Below are 13481 nucleotides of genomic sequence, written 5' to 3' on the forward strand. Positions count from 1 at the left end.
AGACTCCTGTTAACTCTATGGCTTTCAGAAATAGATCTTTATGAAAATAAAGGAAAAGAAATAATAGACAATAAATAATAGGTAATTTTGTAAGCTACTTTAGTCAGTTTGGGTTGCCAGTAATGCTGATTTAAGCCTAAATATTTTTGGCAATAGGAACTTCTCCGATTCGTTCCTTAAACAAATATCAGTTCATAAGCTGGGCTCCAAAGTGGCGTCCAGGAGCATGAATATATGGATAACTGGACAGAAATCTGGTTGAAATTAAATAATTTCCTTTTCCTGAAATGCCACCTTAGTCCTGGCAAGCAGTATAATGAGCAGTTGTGTAGAAGGCATTTTCATGTCTAATATTTGAATATAGTTCTTAACATTACAGTTAGATAAAAATGTGTTATTTTTTTAACATGACTTCTAGTGATTTAGATTAGTTGTTTTATCCAGGTTTTATCTGCTCAGGATTTTAACTAAAAATTAGTGAAGATTCAAGGAAAAATTTTGAAAACAAAAACAAACAAACAAACCCCCATTTAATATACATGACATTTAAGTCCTTTCTTGTTCTTGAACCAGTATTCATAGAAGATTATATGTTTTCTTATGTAACTTGGGAACATTTGTGTTCAAAAAATCTTGAGATTTTGACTTATTTTGTGTTGTCTCCAAAAGCACTGTCATAAAAAACCCAAACTAATTAAAACTGTAGAATTCAACCTGTTTTTTCCCTAAATATTGTGAGCTACACAATGAAATCACATGATTTTTATTTACCCCTTTTGATTTTTCATTTTAAAGTTCTAATTTTAAAACAAGTAAGGGGAATTGCACTGTTTGTATTTTAAATGGCAGAACATGCTGAGAGTCTCTTGTTGACTCTCTTAGTTTAATGTAATAGCTATCTTGAAACTTGTTAGTTAGTCTCAATATTTTAAATAGAGTTTGAGTATTATTCTTCTGTATGTATAGCATATCCTCTCCTACTGCATCTTTTTGTAGATTGATGTCCTTTGTCATGAATGATGTGTGTTTTTATCTTTAATTCTGTTAACATGACATACCTTTTCCTGAAGCTATTTGTTCTTAGCATTGGCCTAAAGACCTTTATAGTTACCACATTTTCTCTATATATATTATTTTCATGCTAGATTAACAAGAAAATTTAGTTTTCCATATTTTAACAGGAACTTTACGTGATTTTCAATAGTTGCTGTAAATAACCTGACAAAACTCCATAGCCATTTGTTGTAAATCCAAGACCAAGTAATCTTGTCTTATTCTTTATCTATAAAGCAAAGCAAATTATCAAGATGATACACTGGACTAGTCTTCTGCATCCTGATATGTTGTCCTTTACTATTGTAAAATGTTGGGAAAAAGGTTGAAAACTCAGCCAGTGGATGTTCCCTTTGAGTGATTTTAATATGTCAAGATGGAAACATCAGAATTACTTCAGTCTGATGTTGTAACTTGTTCTCTTGCTTCTTTCTTAAAGGTGTAAAATCTTCTGGGATGTTCCCATACCATGTTTTTCAGTGCAGAATTATAATGTCTTATAGATATCTTATGGAAAAGATAGTCTAAGAGGCCTATAATGACACAATAGCATTTGCCATAAAAATTTCTTCTGAGAAAGAAACTTCTAAAGCAGGATCAAATAGAAGCCCTGAAAGAGATACTGCAATATGTGATGCTACATGAAAAATATGACAGCTAGACTGCCCATGATTACCTTCTGAGTTAGAACCATCTAGGTTAGTTTTAGGTTCATTTTGTTTTTGGTGCATGAAATCACCCACAAACATTACTCATAAGTAAGCTTTCCATTAGGATATTAAACCCAGGAAATTTGTTGCTTCTGCAGAATCTGGGTAGATAACTGCTTTGCTTTGTCTTTAGAGTGGTCTTGGCACTGAGTGCTGTGTTAATTCCAAGTAGAGTATAATTTTATTCCTGGAAATGAAGTGGTACATGAATAAACAAGAGGTCTGTGTGTTTTCTGATTATGTGAAAATTCCTAATTTTGTCTTAATATTTTCAACAGGATTGATCGTAAGATGTCAAATGCTCATACAAATTACAGACTGGATGAAGCACAAGCTATAATGAGTGAACTTCGAACCATAAAGAAAGCTATATGCACAGGTGAAAAAGAAAGGCAGGACCTTATGCAGGTAAAAAATATGCTACAGAACTACTAAAAAGTAGTAACCTACCTGTTTTCTTGCTTGGGATTGCATTGGGTTTACCAAATTTAAATAAGAAAGTAGGATGGCCTAAACTGATTCTTCTGTTTGATAGTTACCAGTAGGTAAGTAGTTATTGTCTATACTGCAAGCAGAAGGCTTCATATGCATTTCATACTTTTGTCTTAAGTTCCATTTAGCTCAGTGTTTCATTGAATATAGCTTTCTATTGTTGCTATGTTGATGGCTGCTATGTAGTAATTGCATAGTATTTAGAAAAAGCCTTTGTGATAGTTGTTTATCACTTTATTTTATGTCTCTTTGTATTACCTATAATGAAGTAGTCTTGAGAGTTCATGTGCTAAAATATTTATCCTTGTGTCAACCATGTTTTCCCTTTATATGTATTTCCCCAAACTGGATCTCTGTCACTGTCACACTTTGCCCCAAACCCTCAAGTCTGAGAGTATATCAAGGCTCTTGTTAGTTTCAAAATGTTCTCACAAAACCCTCAAATAATATGAATAAATACAATGTATGCATAAATATGAAATTAATGAATTAGAGCATGAGGATTGAGGGGAGATACAGACCTGAGTTGTGGTTTAACTTTTGAATGGATTCTATGCCCTGCCTCAAGCTCTCAGTTGTGTGTGTGTTATTAATGTGATAGGAGCTTGATCAAAGAACAATGACTGCACCACAGGGACTTCACCACAGACTTGCCCAAATATGCTGCACATACAAAGAGGTGAGAAGGACAGTTCTCTTCACCCAGTCTTCAAACATTTGTTTGGAAGAAGGCATCTTCATGGATTCTTTTTTTTTCATGGATGCATCTTCATGGATTCTTCTTCTTCATGGATGCAGTAACACACATTTTAGGAAACTAACTGGTAGTATAAGGACTTACGTGTGAGATCTTGGAGCAGTTTAACTACTGGCCTTGTTTTTACTTCTCTAGTAGATTTTTTTTACATCTTTTCCTTACATTTTCAGTCCTCAGTGGCAGTATCCAGCTGTAAACATTGATATGCTTTGAAAATCATATTTGGTAAACCAACTTTAAATGTGCTTGCAGTTTCTTTAAATAGTGTTGAGGGAGTTAGAACTCTAGGATCAAGGATTAGGCAGTGCTGGCAGGACCAGAATGTAGAGGTTGCACAAGACAGAAGCAAAAATTAAGTGTTTCATCCTTCTTCATGGCTCTATGTGATATACAGGAAATATGAGTCTAGGAAGTATCTTTTTTTAATTAATGACAATCTTTTTTGATGGAATCCAATAATACAATATCAGAGTATATGCAGTTCAGGAGAATGTAGAAGGCAGTTGTTCCACACAAGTGTAGCATGCAAAACATTTCTTCATGTTTTGTTACAATGGCTATACAGAAGTAAATGCCATTGTTTAAGAGGTCTGTAGTTGTAAAAGTTGTGTATTTTTGCCACCTTACTGTGCTCTGCAAAAATATCCAGCTCTCTTTTTAAAATTTGACCAAAAAACCCCTACTTTTGGTGTCACCAAAGTAATATGGGCTATGCCCTTTAATAACTATTTTAATATTATTGTCATGGATTTAGTTAGCTTTGTCAAATAAATACAAGTCTATTTTAAATGTGTTCCAAATAAGTTCAGAATTCAATTTTTATTTTCCTATTAATATTGCAGTTGTCCTTGAAAACACTGCATTTTAAAGTAATTGTTGTTCAGAAAAACTTTCTTAGGAAATCTTTTTTATTTTGAAATTTGTTAATAGATGATTTAGAAGTATAGTGTAAAAAATATGGGGTTTTATTTCAGTGAAACAGACCATTTCATACTACTTTTAAATTTAAATCTGGCCAGTGTAAGCAACAGAACTAAACATAGTAGAAGTGACTCAGTTTTGTGTAGGTGCTTGGAAAATTGTAGCTGTTGTAGAAGTATGATAATTGGTTTAGTTGTGTGGGTGAGGGTGGTCAGATTTAAATTGGATGCTGTGATTACAAATAAAGCAAAATATACAGTGCTACTGCTTAAAAAAAAAGTGGGCAGACTTCTTATATAAGGTTGAATAATAATGATGTATGGTTAGGTTCCTGAAAGCAGTGTGTTTATCTCTCCTCCCCCATCTCTTTCTTAATTTTATTTCTATTCAGTGTGTGTATGCTTTTAAAATGTCATCCTTGGAGAGCAGTGGACTTTGGTTTTGGTGGGGTTTTTATTTTTTCTTTTTTCTTTCCACTTTGTTGCTAGTTAAATTGCCAGATAGGTTAGATGGAAGTGCACTGAAATAGTGCAGAGCATTCCCAAATCAGATGGCAACAGAAATGGTGAAATGACAATGCTTATTTCTCTCTTTTTGGGTAAGTCTAGGCTGGTGGCTTAGAACTTCACATTAACAATAGGCTTATTTGGCAGTTTCTGTGGGATTGCCATAAACAATCCTTAAACACAGATGAAAGATGGATTCCTCAGTGTAGCTGGGGAGGAAGTTACTCCTATTGTTTATAATAACAATTATAAACGGTTTTATCTAAAAATATGCTAACTTGGGTTGTAATTTTCCATGTTAGCATTGCTGGTGCCTGTTCTCATTCATCCAGCTAGAAGGACTTAATGCATTTATGCTTGCCCTAGGGCATTGTCATCTGTGCATGTAGATGTAAGTTAAGGTGATGCTGCTTGGTGATTGCCACCTGTCAAATGCTTTCTCATTTCTAAGTAGGATTCAGCAACTGTGCCTAGATAGGAAGCCTGGCCAACAGCCAAATAGCCCTTCATTACCTGCCAAGGGAGAGTGCTAGAGGGCATCAGGAGCATATCAGGAGTTCATAAAGTAGCTGAAATACAGGCAAAAATTTAGATTTAAGTTCTGGCATCAGGATTTGTAGTATTGCACATACCTGTAACATAATAAGTGCTAGCCAAAGGTGGCAGATGGAACATAATTTATTAGGGGAAACCTCAGGCTTTCTGAATCCTGAGTTTTTGTTGATGCAACTGGCTGTACTTTACTGGGAAGAGGCCATGATCTGAAGTTACTATTTCCATGTTACAAACCCATTAGGGATCCCGCTTGATCCTCCATCCAGCAGAAGTCTTGACAGGACTGGATGATTTCCAGTGAATTTTGAAGAAGAGCGTTAGATAGGAGTCTACAGTTTTCATAAAGTAAAAATTGTAATTTTTTTCCCGTCTTGTGGAGCAGTTATTTTCACAAGGATAAAGGGACCTCTTGGCAATGTAACTTGAAATTGAATTTGCAGTTTCAGCACTGAGAAGAAAATATGTTGTTTGTCCTTCATATTAAAATGGCTAGTTCAGTTGAGAGGTGGCAGAAGAATTGGTGGACCCAAGACAAGTTAAGCTTCTGGAGGCACGTGATGGTAGCCTTGTCCTACTGCCAGCACATCTGGCATTGTTTTGTGCTGTCCTCTCTCCTTGCCAATGCTGCTTGTGAAATCCCAGCCCCTCTCAGACCTGTAGAGAGCAGAGAGAGACTGAAGAGGGAGCAGCACAAGCTATCCCATACGTGGCATGTACCATGTGCCATTCCCTAATAGGAAGGAAACAGAGTGTGTAATTTAAAGGGCTGTCAGGGAGGAGCACAGGGCCCCACTCTTGTGGCTGGGGAGCCCACTTCTTCACTCATCCTGTACCCGGCTGGGTCTTCTCCCTCTTTTTCCTCTCTGATGGAGGCTGGCCTGAGGGAGAGGCTGGTATATGAAAGCAAAGGGAATGGACCATGTATGATGGACATGGAGGCCATCAGAAAAGCCTGCTTTTTCTGGCTAGTTTCAGTCCTGCTACAGTTCCATAATCTTGGATGCTTCCTAGGCTCTGAAACCAGATGCCTTCATCTGCAGCATGGCCTTGCTCTCCTTGTCAGTAGCAAACAGTTGCTGTTGCACAGGTTCATTTCTGGACTCTACTAATTGAATTTTATGTCAGAAAAAGCAGCATTGTTGTCTTACTCTTTTTAAACTATACTTTGAAGACTGAGAAATCTTCTGATAATTGGTTATGGACAGTAACCTCGCTTGTTGCAAATCACCGGTAATCAAAGCCACTAAAATTTCTGAGGACCAGCCTTTTCCCAATGCAATGTCCCTGATACTATAGTTCAGACATCAGAGTAAGCAGTTCTAGTCCGTTTTGTATGTGTATTTTTCTAACCAATTTTTTTATTATGTTTTGAATTATAAATTACTACAGATCTTCAGATTTCTGATAATTGTTTCCCCACATTTTTAGATTGCTCTTTCTCCTGTGGAGGATAGGTGAGAGGACAGAATGTTTTCAATTTTGTTTGATTGTGTAATGCTTAGGATCTCTGTCATAAATGACAGCCGGTGATTTCGTTACTAATACTACATTATCTGTAATTTTTGAGCAAGAGAGAATGTACAATGAGAAAGTAAAAGAGATACTAAGGATTTTGTTAATTTAAAGGTTTTTTAAGAGCCTGTCAACCAAGCTTATGTTGTCAAAAATGTTTCTGTTGTTATGTTGTGTTATTCTGTCTTTTCCCCTGTAAGATGGCTATTTCTGCTTTACTCTGACAGTTTGTGTCATTGTCTAGATATTTCAGTGATGTCCCTTGCTTAACCCAAAGTGTAAAATATCTCTTAACTATGTGAACCCTGGGTAAGAGAGCACAGGGATGATATCAACTGTCATAAAAATGCAATCAATACAAGGTATTCATCAAGTTGGATGAGATAACAGTAGTGACTAAGGAATGTAACCTGTGCAGAAGGTGGCAAAAGGGCGGGTGCATCACATTTGTCTTCCCTGTCAGCTAATGTGAAGTTGACAGCTGCTAGATTTAAAGAGCTGCAAGCCATACAGGAGATAAAACATTCACAGATCTAAAACAAATAATACAAAGTCTGCTTACTGTTACATGCATATTTTAAAAAGAGATGTTTATTCTGAAGCAAATATTTTGCCTGCTGGTAACACAACAATGAATTTTACTTTCTGTAAGTAGCTCTAGGTAGGCAGGCTACCAGTCTTTTTAAACAATTAAAAAAAATCTTTATTATAAAAAAGTATTTTAAAAACAATTTTTTCTAATCATTTAAATATGTCTTCTCCTTTAGAGCCTGGCCAAATTAACAGATGGATTCAGGAATAGCTGTTGTATTACAGATTCCCTGCAGGATCTCCAGCACAATTCTAGTTCACTCAGTGACTCCTGTTTACCTCAACAGCACTGTGATGCTTGTTCTCAGACTGACATCACCGGAGAGGTATGTGTATGTTCCTATGTGATACATTTGCTGTACAAAATTAGCTGCTTTTGAACTACAGCGATACAGTCTCATTTGCTCTTTTAATTGAAGAGGTGTTGGCTGGAGCAGAAGGAAAAATTCAGAGCATTACTGGTGGAGAGGGAGTTGCATTTGCTTGTTGTTTTCACTATGTGCAAGCTATGGGCTTGGGGGTTCTGCTGCTTGAGTGTGGCAGAAGAATGCAGGGGCATGCTCGCAGGCAGTGACAGGAAAAGTCAGCTCCTGGACTCTGCCAGCCTAGCAGAGCACTTTTTGCATTACTACTTTGGTGGCTGCAGGTTCATCTTGGAGTAACAGCTCTTGTTTAGGTGTCCATGGATCTCCTCATATTCCCAGCTCTGAATTACTGATACTTGTAATGATGCAGGAAGGAAGAAAATTCTTTAGCCAGCTTGAAGTTGCAGTAGAGACATGATTTTGCATGAAGTGTTAGCATTGTGGTAGTAGTAAAAATAGCTGTGTGTGGGGGGGGTTTAATTTATTTTTTATATCTTGTGTTTATCATGCTCATATTCATTGTTCATGTACATTGAAGACGTTTAGTAGATCTCTGCTCCTTTCCTCTATGAAAGACAAAGAAAGTATTTTTCTTAATCAACAAAACTTATGATGTGCGTTTGTGCTCAAATATGCCTTTAAATGTGATATTTGGGATTCCTTGGAAATCATTCTATCTGGGTGAAACTGTGTACTTAAAATAATAGTAAGTAAAAATCTAGCTTGCACTAGTACTATGGCAACCCAATTATTAGTAATAAAACATATGTCTCTGTATGGATGACTGACAGACACCAAAGCAAGAAGGCAACTTGTTTGTAATTTGTTAGTACGGTAGTTTAGATGTTACTTTACATTTAGTTAGAAATCATATTGTTGGCTTTACCATCCCATTTCTCATCTATTATAATCCTCTTTCACTGTTGGCTAGTTGTCAGATTGGATGTCTCCAGAAGGTCCCTACAGAAGATGAAATCTTGTTTTTGAGAAGATAGACTCTTCAAGAATCTGAGAAAACTGAACTAATACTAGGCTTTCAGGGTGTTAGGCAAATGGTGTCTTCAGGGTGCCATTTTTCAGATGGGTGGTGGACGGGATTATTGAATTCTCAAACAAATTACCAAAAGAAACACAGGAGCATTTTCCCATTCGCAGTAAACAATCCAACACAAGTACACTGTGCAAATTATGTTTATCAGGTACAGGCTTTTTCAAAGGGAAACAAAAATATATAATTACTTGAATCTTTTCACGGAACGATTGTTAGTGCCATGTGAGTAGAAAAGAGGTATCGTTTTTACCCGTGAGATGATGGAGACAGAAAAAGCAGCAGCTACAGGAGAGCTTTGGAGATGCAGCAATGCACTTGTGTAGGAGCTTAGGTTTTAACCATTAGACCATACACAAACTTCTGAGGAGGGAAGTGCTAATACCCTAAAATAGAAATTACTGTATAAACACTATGCAGTAGGAGTTGCATCATAAATGCACATTCTACAACTGCTTCAAGGATCAGGTGGGTTTTTTTGTACTAATGTTTAAAATGCACTAATGTTGTAGGTGCTGGGTAACACATCACAGTACAGGGAGTGTAATCTGAATTGCTTCTAATAAATATTCATAAAATGGCCATATCAAATAGCAGAATATTTAAATTAAAACAGTCTTGTAGACTTGGATAAAGTTGAAAAGCTTTGACCATTTATCAGTGATTTAATTTTCTAATCCTTGATTTCCAGGTTAATAATTTATTGAAAAGGCTTATTTATCTTCTCTGCTGTTAGCTATCAATTATTTTTGCATTTCTAAGGCATAAAATTGATTTTTATTATGTTACTACTTAAAGCATAGAGGTTTCTTCAGTGAGTCCAGTAAGGAACACTGATATATCCCTTTCATTATTGTGATTAGAGTGTTTTTAACTTGTTTCTTTCTTTCTTTTTCCTCCTCTCTTTGCTTTTCAACTCTGCAAGTTTGGGTTTGATGACAAAACAAGACTTGTAGACAAAGTAAGGCTGAACTGGCAATATGAAGAGGCAAAGAAAAGGTAATTAAAGATAAATCTATTGGGTTTTATATTTATTTTTGTGATTAAAGTTTTCAAAGTAGAACTGGACCCAGCCTCCTAGCTGAAATTTCTTTGGGAAGACTAATTTGCTCTCTATTCAGTAGTTTGCAGATAATAAAAGTTTAGGTAAATATAAGACTTTATAATCAGATTATTATATTTGTTTGCAGAGATAAAGCTAAATGTCACTCCTGTTCTATACTTGTATAAACACAAAATTGTATTGTTTCAATTAAACTGTTTTACAGTTTTTCACCTTCTTTCTCAAACCTAAATATAAACAGTCTTTAAACTTATCAGCCTGGTCTGTCGGGATACCCAAAGCTTTGCATACCTGTGTCTTAAGTTCAGTGTACTAGAGCAATGAAGAAGAAAGAATGCTGAACTTCCTGTGAGATAAACAAAGATGTTCAGAGCTGAACAAAATGGTACATAAAAATAAATGTTGAAATTAGAAAAAAGTGTGACAAAAATGATAAAGAGTATTACTTGAAATAGATTGATTCTTCACTACATCCTTCAGTCTAAATGCTTATTATAAGTATTTCTCTTGTGGAGGCCAGTCTTGCAGTGTTTTGTCATTTAGCTTATTGAAGTTTTAAAAGTATCTACTTAAATATCTACTTAAATATTTTAGCATGTCCTCATTGAACCTCATTGTTTTCAAACTATTTGCCACATATTCAGGACAGTAGTGTGGGTACTGACTTGAAGTTAATAAATTAATGCACTTATGATTATTTTGACTTGTGCTGGTAGAATATTCTGTTACTGAATTTGACTGACACCTAAAAGATTCAATATAGTTAACTTCAAAAGCCATAGTTTTAAAATTTATATAAATTAGGATTTCTTTTTGTTTTCAATGTGTTCTATTCTACCATTTTTTTACATCTCTCAGAACAAGAATTAGAAAAAGAAGTTAAATTATTTTGCTTTCTTTTCATATCAGGGTGGCTTTTTCTTTGGGGGAATCTGTAATGCTGTCACATGTCTTGGCAAGAATTGGAACTTTATAGGTAGTATACCATTTTGTTGTTCTTGGAAAATTTACCCACATTTGGACACAATACAGTCTTCAAAAAATTAAGTTGGTACAAGCAAGTTAGGTAAACACAGCTAAATCTTCAGGATTTGTAACTTGAATGGAAGTCTGTGTCATACATACTACGTGTAAATACCAGTGACTATTACCTAATAAAGGTTGAATAACTGGGGGAAAAAAGAATAAAGCAAAAATGTGTCAGTGTCCTGTGTTTGCTCACAGGCTAACTTAGCATTTAGTAGTCCAGTGATAAGTTAGCAATTTAGAGTTGCTGAAAGAAGAATGATAGAATTTAGTTTTATATTGTTCAGTTTAACAGAGCCACTGATGATGTGGAGATTTTATTAAAATGGTTTTAGTTCAGCTTTCTGACATAGCTTTTCTGTGTTTTTCAAAACAATTCTCCTGTTTGTTAATGGCAGGGAAAAGATGGAGTGGTGTTTTTTCAGAGGGGGTAAAGAGATGTTAGGTTTTTATGAGTTAAATTTTTTTTAATAGCAAAGCATTTCTCAGCTGGAAATGCCAAACATTTGTTTCTTCATGGAATGCAGTATTTCTGAACATCAGAAGTGAGCTGGTGTTTGATCTTAATTAAGTGTAGAAAATCTGGGTAACTAACCTTCCAACTAGAGAACAGTGATTGCAGTAACAGTAGTTTTGCTTTCCCAGGATAGCAGCTCTTACAATGGTCTGTTATTTAGCAAAAGCGTGTTAGTTGCTTTAAAAGAGTAGCCTTATTCTGCCCAGTATGTTGTACGGAAGTAATCAGCTTTCAGCTTTTGAGTGGAACTGCACAAAGCTCATTGCCCCTACCAGTTATCTCTGTGGTTGCATTCTTCATTTATCATGCATTCCTTCCCCTTAGCTTGCTGGCATTTCTGTAGGCCTTTTGTCTCTACTAAATATCTTTGTGTTCGTTCTCCCTTGGCTGGTGAAATATCTACTGTTACTGCACAGTGTGGGTGACGGAATGTGCTGCGATGGATTAAATCTACAAAGTAGAAAATTAAAATGCTACAGTATGTCACAACTGTAAGGCAGTATGTTGTGACTGCTTGCTTGTCAAGCAGGTGTTGAAACATACAGCAAATAAGTACAACTGACATATTTTTAACGGGAGACTTAAAATGCACTGTAGGAGAAAAGTATGTCTTTTCCCTGAAAGGAAAGCAGGAAAAAAGCCCCACAAACTGAAGGACAGAGTATTGCATTATCATTGCTCTTGTGAATCAAGCCATATATGTGCAGAATATTTGCCAGATGCAGAAAAAAGTCTTTAAAAATTAAAATATTCTCTGTATATGGAGTCTAAGCAAGGAAATGCATGGATTTTTGAATTAACTGTCTTGAGGAATTCAGGAGACGAGACCCAGTGATTGCAGAAGAGTTGGCTTGCACTCTCAAAATATCCTTCCTCCCTTATAAAGGATAGTTTCATTTTAATTCCTCCTTCAGAAATCTCTCTTGACTGCTGAATGGTTTGGCCTTTGCATAAATTAAGACATTCACATAGCTTTTTTTCCCCCCCTCCATCACTTTCCCACTGGAAGGAAGTTGGATGATTTGCAATTTTATTTTTCCCATGGGTATTTCAGATGTTGTACACTGTCGGTTCTGATATTTCCAGCACACTGGGGAAGAGATCCTCTCCCCTGTTTCTGATCCAGGCTCTCGGAGGAGTTTTGTAAATTCTGCTTTTTAACTCACTAATCATGCTGAAAGGAGGCTCAATCACTTTTCTTTCGCTGTGTACTCTTCCTCCTCTCCCATTATTTCTAAATAAACTGTACCTTATTTCCATGAAATTTCTCCTCTCAGATCTGCCAGTGTGGCCCTCCAGAGAAGCAGGAGGGGGAGGGAGGACGGTCTTTTTGAACAGACAGCCCCAAGCTGCCTGGATAAATACTGTTTTTAGTTTCAGTTGCTATTTAAGTGAGACCACCTCTCATGAAGGCATTTGCACACTGGAAAATGTACCCCTCAAGCACTTTTCTGAATATACTGCTTCATAGTACGAGAACTCAAAAGCAAATTGTTTTTCTTTGATAACTCTTTAAGTTGTGCAGTTCAGTAGAATGACTACATGAAGTATATTAGCAAATGCTCGTGAAGTGTCATTGCTGCAGTGCCTCATATCCAGTGAAGTGTGTTAATCAGTAGATGAAAAATAATCCCTCCAATAGAAGCAACAAAAGTTTTTGCTATGGGGTTTTTTTTGGTAGTTTGGGTTTTTTTAATAGTCCAGTCTGATGGTAGTTAACTTTAATGAACATTAGTTCAATGTTCATACATTCAAACATCTTCAACCAGCTTACGTAGTTTGGGTAGTATTTATTTGTGAATTTGAATTGGAATTCAAGGATGTTATTTTTCCATTCATTTCATAGAGGCATGCAGTGGATGTCAAGAGATTTATTTTAGTCTTGAATAAACCTCTTCCTCAGATATGCTTAATAGTTCTACATTTGTCTTTAAGGATGTCTTTCTTTCTGTTCAGTATAATTTGCTGCAAACATGTCTCGTTTACAAAGTTAAATTTAAGTTTGGCCTTTAAAATCACTAGCATAAGCAAAAGTGTGTCAGTGCAATTTTTGCTTATAGTGACAAAGTATATGTTGATTGGATATTGATAGCAACGTTCCAGTACTAATGCAATAACATAGTCAAATATTTTCCTTTTAAAATTTGTATAGGCAGGTTTCAAGGTTTAATTACCTAATCTCTAGTGAAATTCAGTGGATTTGTATGCTTTATTCTGCTGAAAATCTGATTTAAGGATGAAGTAATTTTTTTGATATCACAGAAGTACCTGGCTCAGCCAAACCTTAATCTTCCAGTGTTGGTTTTTAAACATAACACATTTTCTTTGGGTTATAAAGGGAGCTTAGACATGCTTTTGAACTTCT

The 13481-nt window shown here is 35.8% G+C and overlaps 1 protein-coding gene across 4 annotated transcripts in view; it reads left to right on the forward strand.

Annotated features, from left to right (window-relative positions):
• The window catches only part of WWC3 (WWC family member 3), a 94133-nt gene that overhangs the window by 50184 nt on the left and 30468 nt on the right, over positions 1-13481 (forward strand). For all 4 annotated transcript variants that reach the window (XM_085584375.1, XM_021527756.3, XM_077781588.2 and 1 more), the window contains 3 exons: positions 2042-2171; positions 7274-7423; positions 9436-9509. In XM_085584375.1, coding sequence (XP_085440501.1) covers positions 2042-2171; positions 7274-7423; positions 9436-9509 — 354 coding nt within the window. The remainder of the gene's footprint in view (positions 1-2041; positions 2172-7273; positions 7424-9435; positions 9510-13481) is intronic.

The sequence above is a fragment of the Lonchura striata genome, chromosome 1 (assembly GCF_050655825.1).
Source record: "Lonchura striata isolate lonStrDom1 chromosome 1, ASM5065582v1, whole genome shotgun sequence".
NCBI lineage: Eukaryota > Metazoa > Chordata > Aves > Passeriformes > Estrildidae > Lonchura > Lonchura striata.